Below are 23,211 nucleotides of genomic sequence, written 5' to 3' on the forward strand. Positions count from 1 at the left end.
GTCCTAGACACATTAATATCAAGTGTATGTAATTATTTTGTCAGTCGAAGCATTTTTGCACTTAATCAATATAACGGCTGTGTTCCCGTGGGAGGCTTTAGCGCATAGGATGCAAAATATCAAGTATTTCACACGATACGCGATGATAATAATTAAGTATATTTCGATTTAATAATAATATTACAATGAAATGTGCACCTACTCACTATTATATAACATCTGAAAAAGAGGAGGGATCGGTCGGCGCGGCGTTAGGACATAAAACTACAATGAAGCTATCCCGAAACGCATTGCTTTTAAATAAAACTATACTATGGGAACGAATGGAAATTTCCAACGATGGAAAAAGGAATCTACGCACCACCTGCGAGCGCAACAAGTGATTAAATCGTGCGAAATGCTTCTGAGAAAAAGCAAAGCCTATAAAACAAAAACAGAAACAGAAAAAAATGAAGAAGCTCCTAGAGGAAAAAATACTTACATTGATTGATTGCCCATTTTTTGCTTCCACCGCCGTTCGCTACTCGTAATCAATTATCGTTCTTCCTAATTGCCGGTTATTATAGAAAGAATACCGCTGGAACTACTATTATAAGAAACGCCATCTGTATCGTATCTGTAGCGTCTCATGCATTTGTAATACAAGTTGCACCTACTCAGAATTGGCAATAGAACAGTAAATAATGATCTAGAATTTAAGTCCATTTTAGATGGCGTATGTGACTGAGCCAAAAGTCGACTTACACAAGCCTCGGCCCTCGCGCTCGTAAAACTCCCTCATAATAAGGTGTTGCCTCGCGAGCTGCACATTATTTTTGTTCTGCAGTTTAGGTAAACGCATAATAATTACTTAACTTCCTCCGCACCGTCTAAACACTAAAACAGATTGTCTTTGGGCAGTAGCTAATAAATTTTCAAACCCACTCGATTCGAAGTCCTGTACAGGTTATCCGATACAATATTTTTGTAATATCTTCTTTTCTACCGTCTAGGCGGTTTTCTCATCAAGAGGTAGTGATCGCCTTATGGTTTTTCGGGTCATTACAAACGTGTAGAAAAATGCCAATCCGCACGTGTGTGTGTGTATGTGTATGTTAAGTAATCTTGTGCGACACCGGCGGCTTTGTAGCGCGACAACAATGGTATTAATTTGGTCCGGCGGTATTGTGATCACAGCACGCGAACCTATCCGGTGTCATGGCACGTCTCGTGTCGTTGTCTCCTCCGGGTGTCATCGAGCTTATTGTTATTTAGTATATAAATATAATATATTATTTAAAATAATAATAACGTGTACGGTGCAGCACCCGAGGGCCACTGGATCGATGACAAGTGACAGGACGGAGGGAAAAATAACCAATATAATATGTGGGTACAATACAAGCGTGTATTGAAAAAAATACCTGAGTCGAATAACTCTCTCTGCGCGGTTAACACAGGCGAACGTGAAGTCGGTCCGACGCGACAAGAAAAGGTCCTTGGTGCACCTGAAAGGCGACATATTTCCGCCTATAACGTGAAAAGCTTCACTGATGACATTGTAAAACCGAGAATTGTTTTTCGTCTGTCGTTATCGACCACTCGCTATTGTCCATTGTCGAAAATAATTTCAATTATCTATATAATATCAAAAGTACCTAAATATGGTAAATGTGAAATGATAAAATCTCTGTAACGATATGTTACTCAATATATTGTATGTATATACTGCTACTAGGGTTAAAGACCGCGAGATTACGAATCGGAACCCCCAGAGAACAATACAAATATATTGCAGGATATAATAGTTTGTTGCGATCGCTTTAACGTGTTATATGTCAATAAGTTATTATTAATTTTGTAACATAGGTATATAAATAATTATTGAACGATTTTATTGAGACTCTAGCGTTGAAGCCTGAAAGTAATTCGAGAGCAATAGGAGTTAATGTATTTTTATGATGTATTATTAATAATACGGCCCGTGACATCAATAAGTCTCGAGTGCCTTATACTCAGAAATATGATACCTATCATATTTAAACCGGAATATCATATATTATTATAATATGACGTTTATTATAATATTATTATTATTGTTACGCGTTGAACGTCGATACTTGTTTGCGTGTTAAATTGATTTTATAAAAGTTTAATCGAATAATTATTTATTTTTGAAGGATAAATTGTTTAATATATATTTTTTTTCTATTTTACGATGAATAATGTCCGTGGTTTGCTGATTACACTAAGAATTTCACTTGATATAAATTATAATATTAAATGTGATGCACGTTTCGCGTAAACTGTTCGAATGTCAACGACCTATACAGCATACTACGTGTATTATTATATGTAAATTAATATGATATTGTAAGAAGTTCAAAACGTGTGTATACAACTAGAAAATGGTTTTTCAAGTAAGTTTATTGATAAAACCCAGTAACACAGCGACAGTATTTAGAACCATAATATACCTAATATGCGTTATGGCAAAGCACTGCAATGTCGTTTATTCACTTACATACCAGAGGCTTGGACACTAGGAATATAACAATCATTCTAGCATAAGTTTTCAAAATGATCATTTCTTTCATTTCGTGTAGTAAAATATTTAACGTTTTTTTAAATAATCGACTTGACTTTATTGGTTAAAGATACAATTATCGATAAACTGTTAAAGACTACAAAGTGTAATAATAATATAAAAAAATATGTACATAAACGAAGAAACATAATAAAACGGGTGCGTGGCTTGCAAACAAACGCCATATAGACCATAATATTATGCTTACTGTTGTTGATATGTACCTAATATGTTTTTTTTTTTATAATAATATGATGATGACGTTCACTGGAGTATTGAACAAAAATAATAATAATTATTCATCCCATGCGTTTTTCACTGTGATTTATACATTTTTCTTGTCTTTCCTTTGACGGCGAACGCATACTAATTCCCAGACCGTTTTGTACTCGCATCGCAACGAAATATATTTTTCTGTTGTTAGCAACTGGTATTTTTTATTATTATTATTATTATAACGCCGTTTGATCGAAACAACTGACATAAGTCGCGTGTCATCGAAACTGATAAGCTTAATTCAAAACACCGACAGGTCTATAACGTTGCCCTTAACTGTAGGTAACTGCTTTGAAGTTTGATCGGTAAAAAACATTTTAATACATTTTATAAAAAGCTTTTTTTTCTCGAGCATCATCTTCTTTTTCTGAACATCATAATAGGTGCATAAGTGTTGCATCTACAGTGTTCGAATATATATATAAAACTAAACATATAATATGTCTCACGCTGTTTTGTCAATTTTACATAGACATTGCATGGGAATCTGTCAAACCAGCGTGAAACATTCTGTATAAATGAGAGATTATAATTTTATCGGTTGTGGACTATATTTTGATATGCGCGAATTTCTCAGGCGCCGATTTGCATACCAACACCCTTTAGTTAATATAAATAAATAACACGAATAATTAATACTGCGTTGCGACTAAACCTCAATATTTTATCGTATAATAATATTTTGTATTATAATTAACTAAATTATTCTGTATCACTTCCACGCGGTTTTACTTCAACACTGCGCGGCTTAATTCGTGACCTAATACTCGTATATAATAATAATATTATGGTTTTCACGCATAGTTTTTACTCGATCATTTTAATATTATACATACATCATGAAATCTCATAGTGGCTTTAAAATCGAGACGCCAAAATCCTTCGTGCCGGACCTTTCGGGCAATATTCACGAGGGCGTGTTCGCAACATGGGGCAAAAACCCGAGTCCCTTCCGGTGTACTAATTGGCGGGCCGGGAGTGCCGTGTGAACTGTTGATCGGTGGCGCCCGCCTTTAATGGAAAAACTACCGTCGGCCTCAGTCAGTCACACGGTAGTCCATTGACTGCAAAGTGGGTCGGACAATTCGATATAGTATTTCGGCTACTACAATTTGGGTTCGTGCATCTTTTTCCTTTTGGACCTTTTACTACATGATACGTGTACGTGTGGAAGAGGGAATGGTACTCGACGTTATCGAAAATTCGTCTCCGCCAGATAGTCACCACGGGTTGTAGCTCTGAAACGATTTCTGTAATACACTCGAGTTAACCCTCTTAAACGTTTTCAGAGATGTATACTATAAAAACGTCCTCCGCCGCCGCGTGGGCGTCTGTTCGAATTTCGGTGATACCCATCAGACACTACTCGTTCGGCGTGGCTTACTTTTAACCATTATACCTATTACCATTGTATTTATTAAGGTGGCGACGTTTTGAAATCCACGGGATATTACAATACTCGTTTTTGTACATTATTTGTAATTATTGCGAAAAGCGCAACGGTCAACCAAGCGTTCGTCGACGGCGACGGCAAAAGCATATGGAGTTTACATAAGAAGAGAAAAAGAGAGAGGTGTTACGTGAAGTGTATTTATCTGTATATAAGTACACGTTTGTGTAGTGTGTTTTAGGGACGCGCGCGCTCGCCTCCGGGGCAGATCATTCATAAACATTCTGACTGCATAGTTTTGTCGGTGTGCGTGGAATATTCAAATAGATCATTATTCCAACGATTAAAAATAAACGGAAAGGATTAAAAAAAGAAAAGAAACACTTATCCTGTTCATTGTCGGCGTCGAGTCATTAACCGCGGCCGGATTCCAATCGGCTCGCGAGTTTTTAACACACTTCTTGTAAACAATATTACACTATAATACCATGAATCATTTTCATATTTGTTTTATAATGTTTTTTAGTGCCGATTTTTTTAATTAACACACCTATTTGATTCTGATTTGACTTCAACGACCCAGGTCCCTAGACTCGAAAGTTCTTAATGTGGGCATTTATCAATATAATTGACATTAAGATAATATGTTAAAAACTATTTATCCAAAATCCGCTGTATCGAATTTCCAAGTGAAACGAGCGGTTGTATTCGACGTCAGGTGTAATAAAGATAAGATAACGGAAAGGCTGTAAGAAAAATGAATCCCTAATAAACGGTTCATTTTTTATGTACCTCAATATGATTCGTTAAAAACCCACGGGGATTGAGAAATGCCATAAAAAATAAATTATCCACTGGAGAAGTCATTATCCGTACAAGATATTCGTCTCGGTTGCACAGCCGAGGTATGGGATCGACTCGATCGTTAAATTTCAAGTTGATTTTATAAGGAGATCGTATGAAAATCCTTAGGAAAACAGATACGGTCGACGCTATAATATATTATGTTGTTATTATACTTGATTGTGATGCTGTATAGTTTATGACAACAATGAGTATTGTACAGTGTACCTAAGCAAGCGTTGTGCGTTTCGTGTAAGATTCTTTCTGGAATGTTGAACATAGAATTGTGTGTATTTTTTTGGATTCTGATGTGTATATCTACCCTTATTTAGTGATATTAAAAAATATAATATATTTCCTTTCCTGCTAACAATAATGTTATTTCTATAAGTTGTTATAATACATATTGTGAATTGCTTGAAACCGAATATATGCAGTTTGCATACACAGCCCACGAGTTCGAAACAACCCAAAATTAGTTTAAATAAAATTAATAAATTAACCTAGCATGGTTTTTTTTTTAAATCAAACATTTTTTTTAGTTTAAATGTGTTTTTTTTTAAACAAAGTTTTTACATAATATTCTTGTAGATCGAATGTGGTTTAAATGTGGTTCAGCTATGTATGTGTTATTTTTGGTTCAGAGAAAATAGATCAAACGGGAAATCAGTTTCAGCTATACATATAATCATAATAATGGAACGGACCATGGTTGTTTTTTTTTTGTGGTCAAACAGTCGTCGCTTACGTTTGACTATTAGGGAAAAAAAAAGCTCCCAACGGCGAAGTTAGAGCAAATCATTGCCCGTCCGAGCCACGTGATAATATTATGTACCTATATATTTATATTATTATACTCAAAAGAACGTTTGCACCGCAAACATAACGGACGGGGACGTGAGTCTGTAATACTGTACACAATTGGACAATCAGCGAAATAACTACAAAGTCATTTTAACGCACGCGTGTGTGTGTATAAGGTTAAGTGTGAAATTCCGCGTAACCACGTTACCGAACTGGTTTGTATGCTAACCGCGACCGTGCAATAATAATAATAATAATAATAATTATTATTATTATTATTATTATTACAGTTATGGTTATTATTGTAGTGTCATTGGCGGACGGATACCGCATGCGACGGGGTTAAAGCCGATGTGTCGGACAGCGTCGACTTAAGTCCCGGCCGAGTGTACGGGAATAATTTACTTCGGACTTGAAACTAACCAATCGTATTAACGGCTGTACCGGTGTCGCTGGTATGGCGTATCACGTTTTAATCGCATCGTGCTCGCGCTTAATAATTAGGTCGTGAAAAGCATAGCGTCGAGATCATACTTGGTATTATTATTATTATATACGAATAACATGTTACAAGTATACTGGACGAGTTCTCGGCCGCGTGTCGGCGACAGCGTATAATATGAGCTGTATAAGGATTCCCGTAGGTCGAGGCCCGGCTTAAACGCAACCTAGTGTAAATGCACACTAAGTACACTACATAATAATAATATTGAAACAATAACGGTAATACCTAGTCGACGTCGATGGTTTGTACGCGATTGAAGGATATAACGATAATCCGTCGCTTTTGAATTGACGACCCGTCATAGGTTATTATTACCTTAAATGTTTGGAAACTAACTGTTCAAAAGTTGTAAAACTTGTAGTAAAAAGGTACGTAAAAAAACAAAATTTGTTGTTACATCATTTCGTCATTAAAAAACTAAGTGTAATCTGTTTACTTTAGTGCTGTTCTTTGAATAATAATTATTGTCGTCGTCCGTTCGGCAGGTGTATTAATAAAAATAATTCGCCATGAGCTAAATACGTCCGGTTAACCGTTACTAGACGGGAATCGTTTAATAAAAGCGCGTTCGAAACCGGATTCGCCAAATTTCTAATCTACTATCCGGATAATTAAACACGTGTGATATACACGATTTATATTATTTTGTTTTATCGCACTTGCTCTCAACTCGGTGCAGCTATTACGGAATAGACGACGTCCTGATTTCATTAACCGCGTTCCGAGTCGGACGTGCACGTGGGTAACCAAACCGATAAGCATCTATTCCGCATGGATAATATATACCGGACACGACGCCTCTCTGTTGGCATGCAACACCACGAAAGATCATAATAATAATATTACACTCCAGCTAAAATAGCCATTAGATTTGCCACTGAAAAACATTGCATCTACCATAGGAAACACGTGAGTGTATTGCATGGAATTCCGTTCTCGCTGTAATGACAAAATCCCACTGGTATTATTTTAATACCGTCGTACTTAAGTGCACTCTGCGTTTCGAATGCAATATAGTAATTATTAGGTTTACCGCCGATACGTCAGCATCGTCGATGATTTCGAAGAAAGGTCTCGGGTCGCCGGGACTTGGCGTCTAATGACTACCGAGGTCGCCGCAAGGAAAGGGGAAGCCCCTAGGTCTGACTAGTTTATGTGTGTACAACACTGTACGTTTCTCGGACTGCTAAATCTGTACGGTGCGAGGGTATAATATACATCTCACATATGTGTGTAAAACAACGATTTTTTTCCATTAGGGCGCAGTCACGAATCGGCAGATGTTGATCACCTGCCTCCGGTTCGACGGCTACACGGACCAATCTCGACGCGTTCAATAACGCATAGCACCGCTAATTGACTCGTTGGATTTTTTAAAAGATTGTTTTATTATACTCGGCACTTATTAAAACATGTACAGCGGTTACAACGTGCAAACCCGAATGGCTACCCACTCGAATTATTAGGTGGTTTAGGGATTCGTTGTCGGGAGACAAACGATTATTTGTAGAGGCCCCAGTAATAAAACCATTAGCCGAGGACTAACCGTGACACTGCAACGAACCGGTGCCTTACAATGTATAACAGTATCGTTAGAGCGGCTGTGATATAACGCGGTTTATTGATATATCATTATATTGTTAACGGTCGATTGTGATGGAGATTTGCGCGACGGCGATGCGCGTTTGGAATTCATGTCAAGGCGAATGAGAAATCCGCGATAGCCGACTTTTAATCCGACTCGGAGATAAGTGTCGCCGCGTTAACGTGCATCTCGGACAAGGCAGTAAATACCTATGGAAAAAAAAAATTATTATATTATAATGCCACACGTGCATCGGCCTAGCCGGTTTTGCAACTACAAAGTCTAATAATATCAATATGTTTACAGTTTACTGCGGGCGTTCAACTAAAATGCACCGAGTCGCATTATTTTGCAAAATTAATTTCTTTTATTATACACAATATCATTCCAAAATATATTAATTATTAGTAACTCTAAAACGGTACGCGTTCTGCAAGTGCTTATTTGATCAATTATCAAATAAAGCTTACACGAAACAACTAAATCTTCTTGGTCGCAAGGCCCTTCGGGCATCCGGTATCGCATCTAATTCACCGTGGTCTTCTCTATCTTCTGCTGGTTATTTTGAATCTTAGTATTCACCTTATTATACCCTTCTTCTTTTTTTACAACAACTTTCTGTCTCGAATAGCTCTTTAGTAATACAATTTGGAGAAAAAGTAATTCGTCATCTCTAAACGTGTCCATCCCACTTTTTTCAATCGCTTTAATTTGTTTTTTTTTTTTAATTAATATCTCCGTATTTTTGTATGTCACATACAGTTTAACATCGACGATTATATTATAACGCATGTGTTTGATGCAGTTTAGGTACTAGTTAAATAGTATAAAAACGAATAATTATTGGTGGTCAATTTGATTTTAACGGTTAATTTTTGTGTTTCAGGACAATGCGAATGTTTGGAAAGACGAGCCCGAAAAAGGAGCAGTGCAAAGGCCTACCTCTGGTAACACCGTCAGATATGGACGGCCGTTTTTACCAGACGGTCACAGCCGTGCCGGCCATCGTACTAGAAGACAGTCCCAAATCGGCAGAAGTCAAGCGAAGTACGTACATTTTATTGACTTATTAAGATTAAAGAAAGAAAAATTATTTTGACTTTGTATAAATAGAGTATAACCATGAAGACTAGAGATATATCCAATCTCCTTAACTATAAGTTATCCGACCATGTTGATAAATAAATAAAAAAAGATTATTTTTCATGGTATTTTCGGGTTTTATCGTCCGTTTAGGAAATCATTGTTTTAATCATCGTTTGGAATTCTCGACGTTAAATGAAAATCAAAACAAAAGTACTCCGTCTTTATGACTTATTGTTTTTATAGCGTGCCTGTACACCGTTGACGGGGTAGGTATATGGAACTCGCATATTTAGCCCTGTGATTATGTTTCAGGATTGTTGACAATTTAGCCGACCCCATTTAGTAAGGAGTGTAAGGCTAAGATGAAAATTGTTGGCAACTTGTAGCTTTTATAATAACAAATTATAATAACAAATTTATATTTATACTTTTTTTAATTAATAGTTTAACTTGAACAACTTGATAGCGATTTCAACTAACTACGAAAACGTTTCGTTTAACCAAATTCCTTACGGACAAAGTTGGGTAAAAAAAAAATCGAAGAGCGTTCGTTAATCATTTGTCGATGCTTATCATTGCCTCATACAGCCTTGCAGTTTCCATAATAATGATAATATTGTCCGTCCTTAGCTCGCTGGACATTCAGATAGTCGCGTTTTTCTTTTACATAATAATTATGGGCGTGGGCAATCGCACACGTTGAATAATAATAATAATAATAATAAATTACAATCGAAAATGAATTGCTTTTGCATTTGGGCAAACTGTAAGGCGCGCAAGAACATCTCGTGTGCACCTGTATTCAGTGTTCGCCTTGTAAACTCCGCCATATTTTTCTAATATTAATAATAATCTTTTACTTTTACTTCAGCAATAATTTGCAACCTCACGTACAATATGCCGCATTAATTATTATATTGAGAGAGTGATGCTGTGCTTTTTTCCAGTTAACAACAATACGGCCTCCGTTGGTCTTACCGGTGACGCAACGGCACGACCAAACTACAAAAGTCACACGGATTTCTCGAATCCGTAAATCTATAATTCCTGCGTACAACTGTATGATTAGTCTTCCGCCGAGAATTGGATAAATTATGAGAAGCCACTGAACCATGGCTTTCACTCTTTAATTAAGTTTTTTAGTTTTTCTTTTCACTCAGATTATCTTAATGCATCTTCGTGACCTATTCATGTCCACGACCTTGTCATCAGAAAATGTGAGTCCATTTTCCACCTATAATTATTAATAGTGAAACAAAGCATGTAACCATTTCGTTTCAAAATGTATTTTTTTTAAATTTAATTAGGTAGGTTATTTTTTTTTATTAAAAACTGATTATTATTACTATGCTGTCTACTTAATCTTACTTTATCTTTACAGTCTAACAAGGTCCGGCATCTTGATGACTTAGTTAAGTACAATGACAAATTATTATTACTCAAATTGCGAGTAAAAAAAAAATTAATTAAATGTATATTCCAGTTTATTGAGTGACAATCTAATATTCACTTTTATGACAATACTAACTACTGGCTGCTGTTTAATTTCAGGGGTTCATTAAAAAGTAATATTTATTAACATCCCTTAAAAAACGAAATAAAATAAATATTTCCTTTTTACATATTTTATTAAATTATCCCTTATAGTTTTTTTTTAATTTCCTTTCTTTTTTCGACGAAAAGATAAGCGATTCAATGGGAAATTACCGTTTTAGATCACTTCACACGCTGTCATACTAAAATTTAACTTAATGACCACGATAATAAAATATTAAACATATTTTTAGAAATGTGTTAAATTATGTTATATAGTTATAGTCACCCGTATGCAGAGTTAGGCATCATACGATTGAAACGTATCTAAACAATCATCTAGATAGCCTGATAACACATTATTCAAGTAAAAGCTACCTATTCAAAAAGTATAACTTTTTATTCGAAAAAATTCAAATTAAATTATTCGAATTATCTTCAAAGTTGAATAATTTTTCATTAAAATCATTTTCTATAAAAATATTTTATTCAAATCAATTTTTGTTCGGATAATTTGTTGAATAAGAAATTGCACAGCTCTGTCCATAGGATGCGCCGGTATCGTGTCCGGTGTCAATTTAATGCAAGTACAATCGTCGTCGCACGTTTTGTACGCGTGCAGTAATAATTACTTTTCTAGTACTATTACAACTACTACTACTACTACTACTACTACTAGTGTTACTAGTGTGCTACTATTAACTTTATTACTAGTATTTAATGTACAGCTACTATTCGACACTACTACAACGGTTGGCTACAGTGCAGTTTTTTTTTGCCGCATAATAATATGCACATACCATCAACGCTCTCGTTCCGGGCAAATACCGTTCCGTTGCATTTCACACACATACACAGTCTACATATACTGACAACACTCACACTTGACTGCTACTTAAAAAAAACATACTAAATTAACATTATGTTTTGCTCAGCGGTCGAGACGTCTACGCGAACGAGAGAGACGTAAACTTTTTTTAAACGTCTCCTTGTTCCTATCCGTTGCACACGTGAATCATTGGCTCGACATAACAACATAACGGTTGTATTGATATTTCGCCGTTCGATTTCTTGTGCAATAAGTGGTCCGATTCGATTTCGTCTAAACGCCGGCAAATTATCTCTTCGGACCACAAAAATATATTAAAAAGACAACCTTAAAAGCGCGAATTTCGGTTAAATCGGGTGTTTAATTAGTCAAGAAACCGGTTCATCCGTGCCGGTAACTCAAACGGGTAGACTTTCCATCTTTATTGAACACCACCCTCTTGGACCGCAGTCGCCGCACCCCCCTCTGCAAACTTTCATAATGTAATATACTATACTTGTAACGAACGCGGACCATACGCCTTCTCCCCGTGCGACATTTTATTGAAAAAAAATCTAATTAAGTACCGTTTAGCAATATTGCTGGCACACACCGACCAGTGTCCGGTTATAGATAAGTACTATCCACATGTGCCATGTCGGACCGATGCGTAATAATCGTTACAGTAGAACAGTTATCGTATAACACGAACGATCGGTTTCACCGCGAGCTAATTAATTACTACTACTTATACAGTTTTGATTCTGTTATATGTAATCTAATAACGTGCGATTTCATAAACACCGCAATCGCACAGGACTCTTAACAGATGTTGTACGCCGCCCAAACGTTGCCGGAGGTATACACTAGGTATGATTTGTATTTGTTTTATAATATTCTTCTTTGGTGTATGACGTTTAGGTACTTTTGCTTACGTGATATTATTTATGTATCTCTTCCCGACGCGACGTCTAGCGCTTATGTAAATATATACTGTATAATTATTAGTTTACCGAGATGGCGCAAATGCCTGTTAACGTGTTCTGTAAAACAATCGTTGTGACACCCAAACACTGGTACGATAACACGGAGCGAGAAGGTTGTAATAATATCACACTGCCGGCAAACAGCATCGTTACCCAATCAACAAACTATGATCTCAAGTTGATTAAACCTTTTACGGTAGATTGCCTATATAGTTAAAGATTAACCTTGTATGACACAGATTCTTTCGTTTTTTTGTATGTAAACAATATTTGGTGTTTAGATACTTTAGAATATATAATAGTATTGTTATTATGTCTTAGAATTCTGAAAGGTTTATTTGTTATAACAAATTAAAGCTAATATAAAATAATAATTTTTATTGTGCAAGTGGGGAAGAATGAGAAGAGATAGCCTCTGCTAACAGGAATTGGTTTTTATTGGTTCGCAGTAACCAATATCTATCTGGCATGGTGTTCGTAGACACGACAATAAACGCGTACTGGGTATGTTATTTTCAAAGAACAGAAGCACCGCAGACCTTAATGTGTATAATTAAACGAGGAAAACGGTCGTTTCCTCTTAGGCCCTATTGAAATTACTCGTGTACTGTTGCCGGTCACTTCTACTTATATAGTCTAATTGATTTTTATTTTTATTTCAATCCCATCGAATGCGCCGATTAATTACTCCCGACGTTGCGCGCAGGTACTTTTTTATTCTCTACGGTCCGCTGAAAACTCGTACCACAGCGGTGCACACGCGGTTAAAACCTGATTGCTTTTTTTTTCTTCGTACACTCATATTATTATATACGCATGGATAGTTTTATAACATTTTATTATTATTATAACGTCTCCGACTCGATCGGAAAGCGTAATGAAAACATTCCTAGACGGCGACCGCAGTGTTGGCTTTCCGTTCACGCAGTAGTAGGTACCGGTGTTAACCTAATCATGTCAATAAAATATATAATACAGTGTAGCTGATATAAATAAATACATTATATAGTAGCTGTTGTGTGATAATATTCTAAAACGGCCGACGCCTAGACCGAGAAAACGCCGGTAGGCTTTCGCTGTACTGTACAGTATGCACGCGTGTAACATGAGTATCATAATAATAGAGCAACCCTGAAACCGAGGACGGTAGTTTTGTTAACAAATCCGACTTATCGCGCGAGAACGTTGACCTTTGTCAAAAAACTTTAAACGCGGAAGTATCCGTCTTCGACTCTGCTTGGACAGGAACCCTGCACATGTCCTGTCAATCTGTATGCTCTGCCGCGGGTTATTCGTCCGCCGTCCTCGCGCATCAGACGATATACTATTACTAGAACGGATATAATATTATGTAACATTATTTTCTACATACTACTTTTAACGTCTTTTACAAAAACACCTAGTCTCTAGCAATGAAAATCGTTCTTGCTTATGTGTACTGCGATTGCGTGTAATTCCGCTAAAATAAGTGGAAAGTGGCGCTGGAAATATTAGAAAATCTCCTTTCCTAATGGTGCTAAGCATACCCGGGCTCCCCCTCAAATATTATTGTTATTCAAATTATAATTGTTGTTGTTATTATGTTTATGCATATCTGTCGGTTGCGCTAATTAATTGGCTATCGGTTACTTACCTTATGAAAAATCACTATTCGGCGCAGAGATTTATTCGAACCACTCGGTGCAACCGCAACCGAACAATAATAACATTTGTCTAGCGGCGATACGCGTCCCATACGTATTGGTGTGTATTAAATTAAGTGGCGCGAGTTGGTAATACACACATACGATAATAATGAATTCACTATTAATAATATCGCGTCCCGAGGGCAAATACTTAACCCTTTTATTGTGTTTTGGGCGCTAACGACCTTGGGACGGTAATGAAAATTCGGACGCACCTAGCCGTAAACCGGACAGCCTTGGGCGTGGACGACACTCGACCAGCGTAAATGGCCGACAGTAAACCAGGCACTGATAAACTACATGTAGTAAAAGCCATTGCAAAACTCGCATCGAGATCGCGGCCTCAACAATATGGTACCTATACGGACTCATTTATTATGATTTTTCAAATCGCAATCGAAACGCGTTTGTACGTATATATGAAAAGCAATCTGAAGGCTATTAGAGCGCGTTGGTTAATTAACACTGAACCATTGTGATCGGTCGGAGGAATGCGTTCTTAATTATTATCACAACCGTCTAATCGTTTTTTTGTTTGTGGCCGTTGAAGAATGTAGCTTTTCAAAATAACCCGGGAGTGATGTTTCATTATAGTTAAATATTTTTGTTTCAGAGCTGATCACTTGGGGCAGAAAGATGGGCAAGCGGCTGGAGGTGTTGCGACGGAGCGAATCGCGTGACTCACTGGATAGCCTGTCGTCGAGGGACAGCGCATCGACCACGACGGCCAAAAACCACTCCACCTGGTCGCTCGGCCAGTCCAACGAGAAGTCGTCCACCCTTAAGGGTTTCTTCAACCGCATCGGGTCCACCGGCATGCTTAGCTATTCGCGATTGTACAGCAACAGCTTCCGCGACAAACTTCAGCAGTCGAGGAAGCCGCCCGACGACTGTCAGCTATACAGGAGCGTGTCCACTTCGCACCTGGCCGCGTCCTACATGAAAGGCGAAGACCCCGCCGACTGCCTGGACCATCGCGCCGACCCGCGGACCGTCGGCGACAACCACGACAAATGTGAGCTGACCGAATCGCCCACCGAACCCGGTTACGTGCCTCTCAAGACGCGTAGCTGCGATAACATATCCAAACTGGGCACGTCCAAAAAACCCAATTTTCCTTACGCGTTCCTCAGGTCTCGGTTGTCGGTGCTGCCCGAAGAAAACGGCGGCAGCGTCATCAGCCACTTGGCCCGGGCCAGCGTCAAACAGCGCAGCGGGCCGGCGCTCGAGAACCACGAGATAGTAGTCACCGAAGAACTGTTCAAAGAGATGGACAACGACCGGGAGTACCGGCGGGTGTTTAGTAACTTGAGTTCTTCAAACGAATCCGGGTACGACAGCGACGGACCACGTACGCTGGAAGCGCCCTACCATCACCACCATCATCAGAAAGCCGCGGACGAAGACAGCGGGTTCGGCGACACCAAGTCGCTGGCCACGGACAGTCTCAACGATTTCGAGGAACACGCCGAGCCGGCGCCCACTTCTCGACGGCACAGCGACAAAGACTATAACGTGCCGTCGATGTGTCTGTTTTACAAGAAGAACCGGGAGATTAACGACCGCATTCGGTCAGATGGTCCGTCCAAGGAGACTCCCAACTTCAATAGGCGAATGTTCGTCAAAAACCGATCGTCGCCGTCGTCCAACGCCGACGGCAACGACATGTCCTCGCTGCCGGCCGATCTCAACAACTTGCGGTCCCGCATCCAGGTGGTCCGATTGCTGAAAGCCAGGTACGACGACGACATTGGGATCTACCTGAAAATGGTCGTCAAACACGTGGTCAGCTACAGTGAGACCAGGTTCTTTGTCGTCAAGTTGGAACCCGGCAAACTGGCCGACAGGTATAGCGAATTAATGCACTTTTTTTCCCCAGTATAATTTCTAAATGCGGAATGTGCTTCTTTTTTTTTTCTACAGAGACGGCCGGATAAGCGTCAACGACGAGCTAATCAACGTCAACGGCCGGCTGTTGCGAGGAATAGCCGACATGTGCGAAGTAGAGAAAATCCTTAACCACAGCTTACCAGCGGCCGACAAGTATTACGTCGACATAGTCGTGTCCAGGTCGAACGAACCACAGCTCTCGCACCATAAACGGCCGTCGGCCGACTTTGGCGTCTATGACCCCAAGCAGAACGCCGTGTCCGTCATCAACCGAGTGTTGGCCAGCAAAATGAACTGTTCGAAATCGTTACCACCGCCACCGGCCATGAGCACCTCTTATGCGTCTGTCACGTTCTACAAAGGCGCCGGACACAAGTCGCTGGGTTTCAGCATTGTGGGTGGATCCGATTCTCCCAAAGGCGAAATGGGCATTTTCGTCAAGACCATTTTCACCAGCGGACAGGCTGCCGAAAACGGTTCTTTAATAGAAGGTACGTTCGCTCTGCAAAAAAACAAAACCCCATCAACGTTATAAGCCAAGGGTATAAAAGTCTCGTATCAGTAGTTTTGTGGTTTAAGTTGGGTTTGGAAAAAAATGTATTCCAAAATTTCCAAAAAACAGAATATCCGTCAAATTTGGATTTCAGTCCTACCCTTATATTAGAAAGTGCGAATGATCTAGAGTTTATTGAGTCTGATTGAATCCCAAAGCACGGTGGCGAAGCTGAGATTTTATACGCCGGGGGTGGGTCATGCATTAGCCCTACTTAAGAGGAGTTTGTAAATTAAATAAAGCCAAGTAAATTAACCATTTTAGTGGGATTATAACACCCTAGACCAGCCTGTTTACATGACTACTGATAAGGTCCGCGTTGTCACGTGGTCGGGTTGACAGCGATGAGTATTTTTTTTAAGTGAAAGTAAAACACGACAACGGATTTAAAGATGAAACGGTTACGCGAACATCTCAAAGAGTGTGACCGTAGCTGAGATCAGAAGGTCGAAGACCAGCGAACAATATCTTTTGTACAATTAATTTCCAAACCCGCGTCGTCGATACGTTTTAATTCGATTTTGAATAGGCAGTTCGACCGCGAAACGGTTTCGAATAAGCAACATAGAAATGATTGGACTACTCTTTCTTTTCCTATTGTACCCGGAATAATTGTTCTGTACATTATGTAACTGCAGTAATACGTTTCTATTGTATTGGCTATAGGCGACGAGATACTGCGGGTGAACGAAGAATCGGTTGGCGGTATGACACACGCCCAGGCCATAAACTGTTTCAAAAAAGTGCGCCAAGGCCCGGTTGAAATAAAAATATGCCGAAGAAAGCTGGTTCCTGGCACAAAGTGAGTTCATAACAATTCGATGAAACATATTTTAGAAAACAAAATTACACAAAGATGTACTTAACTTCTTTTTTTTACCATTTTGTTTCAGCCCCAATGTCATCGACGACAACCTGTCGCAAACTTTTTAACTAAACCGTCGCCTGTTCTCACACACAAAGAGTCTTACTCTTCATTGTTTTTTTAATGCAGTTTGTACATTATAAAGATTAGCATTTAATTACTATTACTGTTATACTGTCGCCTAAGCGATATACCTGTACAACGCGTTAATTGGTTAGAAAGTCAATGTATTTTGATAATAACATAACTAAATAGCTCGAATTGATGAGCATATTTTATTGACTTACTTTATATTGATCGATACTCACTATCAACTCACTACGAAAAAAATGTATTATAATATGCATTTAAATTTGAGTCTTAAAATTTTTTTTTTGCATACATTGACTTCAAATACTTAACACGCTGCTTATATGATTACTATATGTAGTATTGTGTATATTGTGTGTACTAATTATACTCGCTTGTGTTTCATCAAATATTGTTATTACCGCTAATCGGATCAGTTGTATGATTTGACGTCGGTACCATGAATTTTTTTTTATAGTGTAAAGTTATTAATTTTTTTTTTAATACTTAGTCAACTTAGTATTATCGCGTCCTTTTTTTTTTTAATTTTACAACAATAAATATAGCACCAACATTTTTTTGTAAATAATCGTTTTAAACTATTTACACCAACCTCGACCTTTTTAGATCAAACTAATTGTATTTGAACTCGGATATTCGATAGTTAATTTAACTCAACAGCAAAATCGTTATTAGTATTATATAAATATTATGAGTTAGGTGTAGTAGGTAATTTGTTGGATACATAAATAACTCAAACATCATAATAAAACTATCCCGACCGCCGTTAATTTGTACATAATGCGTTCATTGTATTTTTACCGGTCAAGAATTTCACACGTTTTATACGTTGTAATACATGCATATTTTACATAAGTTATCAGAGAACGCCGGAAGTAAAGTATGACTATTACAGCCGTTACAGGACTCAGATAGAGTTTTTTTAAAAATACATAAGCTATTGTCTGCCTGAAAATTAATAATACTACTAGGTAAGAGGAACAAATATTAACATTAGGAAAATATGTTAGTTTTTATTACGGTATCTGTATTGTTTGGTACCTGTATGAATAAAACCAATTACTGACAAGCTTTAATAGTACGACACTTACAAATGCTTTACGCCTTAAATGCTGCTTCCAAACATACACTGAAGAAATAGTATTAGGATTAGAATAGTAGTAGGATTTGTACCTATATTATATTTAGGCGCAATAGTCGAGTTACAATAATATATTCGATTTTAAATAAAAAATAAAACTATAAAGTGACTGATAAAGTTTAAAGTAATTTTTGAATTAATTAGTGGTAGAGTAAGGTAAAATATACACTATTGTATTTAACATGAAAAACACCACCAGATAAGTTAGTTACGTTTAATATATTGCATAATATTATTGTAATTTCCTTAACGAGTTTTTAACTCAAAAAGATGTAGGAATTTGTTCAATTTCTTTTATAAATAACAATAAAATTACAAATAAATTGAGGTCATAATTTGTATTACCGTAAAAAGAAAGCGATCAGCTTCTCGTAACAGGTGTGAATTTTACACTAACCAAAGCTGGGCAGAACTAAGTGGTTAATGCTCTTATATAAGTCTTTATAAGTATATATATTATATAGGACATAGTATTGTTCTTAGCGGGTTACGGAAAGATATTTTTATTTAAAAAATGTCTGTTATTTTTTTTCAACTGTCAACTTAACATAATCGTCGTTTCCAAACTGTGAAATGTTGTCGGATTATAATATAAAGAAACTGTAGTCAACCGACCAAAGTTTTTTTTTAAATTTATACTTTAAGTGTAACTAATACCGCGACTTACGTGCCAGGAATTATCACCTTTCGTCGAATAATTTGCATGTTTTTCATACTACTTAAATATTTATTGTCAAGCTCCATTTGCATACTTAGACCTCTGAGTTTACTTAACGTTGTACTTATTTTTAGGTACAAATTGTTTGTTGACACACAACGCACTTTCAAAAAGTGAACTTTTTCCTATTTCTTGTCGTCAAGCGACTACAAGATTACCGAGAGGAGTAAAGGACCACTCGAGTCAAGATTATACACATACCAGACGACATTTGATCGCTCGATAATAAAAACAAAATATAAAATAAAAAAAGAAACTAATCCTCGACATTGACACCTATAATAATATTATTGTGTTCGTGGACAACGCAACGACGGAAGACCTTCAACTTGGTCTCGCTACGATGCGACGCGTGCCCAAAACCGTTCGATTAAATCGCTTCTATTAATTCACTTTGGTACATCGATATTCATAACTTTCTCTTAAAACCCAATAGATAGTATTAATTACTTGGTTACAATTCGTCACGGCAGGTTTATCATAATCATATACAATTTTCTCTTAGTAAGAACCAGCTAAGAATATTTAAATTATTATTAGAAAAATTTCACTACGATAACGAATAATAATAGGACCGTTCCATACGATATTATAAAAATAATTATCACACCATGATCAGTAACTGATCAATATGTTGAATGGTTGAAAACCATTTATTCGAATTCCACTAAAGTGGTCAAAAGTATTAGAACATGTCCTAATTTTTTGACTGACTGACAATTTTTCAGTTAGCTCCACATCAAAAACGGATTCCAAATTAGGATGATAATAATATAACAAGGAAAAATTAAGAGTGGAAAGCAATTGTGTTTTAAATAACTAATAAAATATAAAATATTGGTTTTTAAAAAATGTACTTACACCCTTTTGGTTCTCATTACTTCGGATTATAAACATTAACAGATATCAATAAAACATAAATAAATTGTAAAATACAAAACAAGTAAAGAAAAGTGCTTAGCTTTTTATTTTTATAAAATTTAAGTGTCACTAATGGGTGACTTCTTTATCAAATATATCATATGTTTTGTATTGTAATAACACATATACTATTGTGCTATAATAAATTGTACAGATTGTATATTTTCTCAATAAAAAAAAAAGGTTTTTTATTTCGAATAGCACTGTTAATTTTTCACAAATTTCCGGCTCATTTGATCTAAAGTGAAAAACATGTAATGTTTAGTATAAGTTTACAGGAATACTTCTTTTGCAATTTTTAAACCCACATTCCACAATGTATTAATTAATGTATTAACTAATGTATCTGTTCAAAGCAAAGGTCACATCAATTTAAAACCTCAAACACAAATGTAATAAATAAAGATCCGTAGTCCTTTAACAAGAATTTAATGTACAAATATTGAGTTTGTTTATTTTGTGTTGAAGTGTCAAATTCTTACTAGTATAATATTATATATTTACAAATCAAACGCTATAGCCAATTAGACAATGAAAAAGAGAATCATAACTATCCAACAGATATACGAAACGATTAATATAATTTTAGTTTAACCTTCGGCCATCAAGTATGAACATTAAATGTACTACGAAAAATAACACTTTATTTTTAAGGCGATTTTCAAGGTTCGTATTGGAACGTTTGAAGAAAAAAATAACGTTTTTCAACAGATTATAATTCTTATTTGACCAACATTACTTTTTAGAGAAAACGGCGTGAGTAGAATATTAACAAAAGGTTTTTTAGCAGACGAAAACATGACACTTCACAAGGTAAAAACAATACTGCTTTTGATAACTAATTTAAAATTATGTATAAAAAACAATTTCACAGACGCGGATATAAATTAAAAAGCGTATTTGTTTATCTTTCAAAATGTATGAACACAAAAACATATATTTTCTACGCGATAAAGAAGTCTGGAGAGTGGGCCCCTCTACCATAACCGCCGATGGTAAAAAATTATATATTATAGCTTACCTAGAAGTTAGAACTAATATAAACTTTTTTATTGGGTGTCATGCTAACTCAGAAGAGCGAGCCGGAATCCTCCCAAATATATTTAAGTGGTTCAATCTATAAAAGCGAGCAAATTCGTTTAAAAGCTGTCGTACCTACTGTTGAGCCAATTTTTTCTATAAATAGACTTGGACGACAATACAGTTGAATTGCGGTAGAAATCAAATTTTCTCTCTACTTGCCCGCTTTCGATGAATAAATTGATTAAAAAACCTTAATTAAAATTCTCGTCGCTTAGCGTTGTGTGATCCTGGTCGAAAAGTCTAAGGTCAGGAATATTTTGATATTATGTCTATTATAATACCAAGGATATCATCCTGGTTCTACCGTCTATAGTACACTTTACCGGCTATGTTATTACTTAATAGCAGTATAGAGATAGAATTATTAAGAGAGTTTAGCGCATAGAACAAATAAAATTGCACTTACGGAATAAAATAATAACAATAATATAATTTATCAATATACTAAAATTGTTTATAAGATTATCGAAGCGATAACGGCTGTCGTCAATAATGTCACCCAACAGTGGCAACACCGGAAACTTGAAGACGGTGAGCTGGTTGGTACAGACGCGGAAGGCGGAATGGGCGTAGTGGTACTGGTGGTAGTTTCTCCGGACTTTGGAGGACTTGCGATTTGCATGAGCATGGCCGTTGCCGTTGTGGTCTCGGTCGGTATCGCTCTGGCAGTTGTGGTTGTCTCAATAGGTGCTGTAACAACCGTCGGTGTCGCGGCAGTAGCCGTGGCCGGTATTTGGGTGTCGGGGGCCGCCTGAAGGTGCTTCTCAGTGGCGGACTGGATGTTCGGCGTCTTCGGAACATAACTCACGGCGGCAGTGACCGTGGGCGGTTTGTGGGTGGTAGCGGACGCCAAGAGTTCGGATGGCGGCGCTACTGACGTTGAATTCCAGGCATCGTCCATGTCCATGAAGACGTCGCTTGCGAGTGTCACTTCTTCGTAGTCGTTGGTGGCGGCCGCCGCCACCGTATTTGTCTCGCTATCACTGATGTTAGCGACCGCCGTCGGTTTGGTGGCGGCGGTATCCGTGCCGGCGGCCACCAACAATAGCGCCAACGCCGCCAAACCCATGTGCACGTCAGACGTCATAGCGGACAATTGAAACATTCGATGGTTTTCCGCGGCCAGAACGCGGTGGCATGTTTATTTTTAAACTTTTGCCCGGTATCTAAGGCCGCTGCAACCGCCGCCGATAACGTAACCTTGTCCGTAATGCCAAATATTCGCAAAACAATTTTATTGTTTAATTTATCGTTAATCAGCCGCGGCCGCAAGCGATGCGCCCAATGTACGTGTCTCGGACGCTCGAGGTGGGACTTATTATTTGTATGTTTGCAAACACGGTTCGTGTCTACGTTTTCAAAACATGTACACTATAAAAACAATTTTACGATTAATTGTCTCGCGAAATAAGCGATTAGAAATTATGAAAAATAATAACACTATCGTTAACATTTAATTATTTGTGGTTTGTCATTTGTCAAAATTAACTGTTTAATAACTACACAACACGTTGTAATACATGTGATAGGAAGTTTTAAATTTTTTATTAGTAAACAATAATCAATCAAAAAAGTCCATCAAAACATTTAACTCTGTGCAACCCGTATTAACAATTTTGCATTTTTGAGCGAGTTAATATTATTTGGTAAAAAAACAATGTTTTATGACGCCAACCGAAGCTTCTCTCTTTTTACTATACAAAGATAAATGAAAAGTAGAATAAAAAAAGGCTGCAATAAAATTGTTTCAAACAAACAAAACCTTTAAAAATTCAAATCTTATTAAAATATTTTGTAACGTGGTTTGCGCAAAAATTATTTTTCCTTAATAATGTATCACTATAAATACATATTAAATATTATGTAACTTCCCTATTCTTGAT

At 37.1% G+C, this 23,211-nt stretch overlaps 2 protein-coding genes across 4 annotated transcripts in view; one reads left to right on the forward strand and one right to left on the reverse strand.

The window, feature by feature from the left end:
- The window catches only part of LOC126840794 (uncharacterized), a 36,628-nt gene extending 17,931 nt beyond the window's left edge, over window positions 1-18,697 (forward strand). Inside the window, exons 1-6 of one of the 3 annotated variants that reach the window (XM_050576738.1) lie at window positions 8,893-9,016; window positions 10,003-10,272; window positions 14,681-15,914; window positions 15,991-16,448; window positions 17,177-17,312; window positions 17,404-18,697. In XM_050576738.1, the coding sequence (XP_050432695.1) occupies window positions 14,704-15,914; window positions 15,991-16,448; window positions 17,177-17,312; window positions 17,404-17,443 (1,845 nt within the window). In that variant the 5' untranslated portion in view covers window positions 8,893-9,016; window positions 10,003-10,272; window positions 14,681-14,703 and the 3' untranslated portion in view covers window positions 17,444-18,697. Of the gene's footprint in view, window positions 1-8,855; window positions 9,017-10,002; window positions 10,273-12,025; window positions 12,267-14,680; window positions 15,915-15,990; window positions 16,449-17,176; window positions 17,313-17,403 lie in introns of those variants that run through there. The other 2 variants (XM_050576737.1, XM_050576739.1) reach the window with 2 other exon arrangements.
- A 3,085-nt stretch (window positions 18,698-21,782) lies between these two features.
- On the reverse strand, window positions 21,783-22,415 carry LOC126840673 (integumentary mucin C.1-like). The gene has a single exon (XM_050576560.1). It carries the CDS (start codon window positions 22,413-22,415, stop codon window positions 21,783-21,785), a length of 633 nt encoding a protein of 210 aa, XP_050432517.1.
- Window positions 22,416-23,211: the final 796 nt, after the last annotated feature.

Source organism: Adelges cooleyi, unplaced genomic scaffold (assembly GCF_023614345.1).
Source record: "Adelges cooleyi isolate 19-005CV unplaced genomic scaffold, UGA_ACOO_1.1 ACOO_flye_CR_arks_rails_tigmint_CR_PRNA_376, whole genome shotgun sequence".
In the NCBI taxonomy this organism is placed as follows: domain Eukaryota; kingdom Metazoa; phylum Arthropoda; class Insecta; order Hemiptera; family Adelgidae; genus Adelges; species Adelges cooleyi.

Bases quoted from the DNA above. Each gene is read 5' to 3' on its own strand.
- LOC126840673 (XM_050576560.1), bottom strand. From the start codon at position 22,415: ATGACGTCTGACGTGCACATGGGTTTGGCGGCGTTGGCGCTATTGTTG.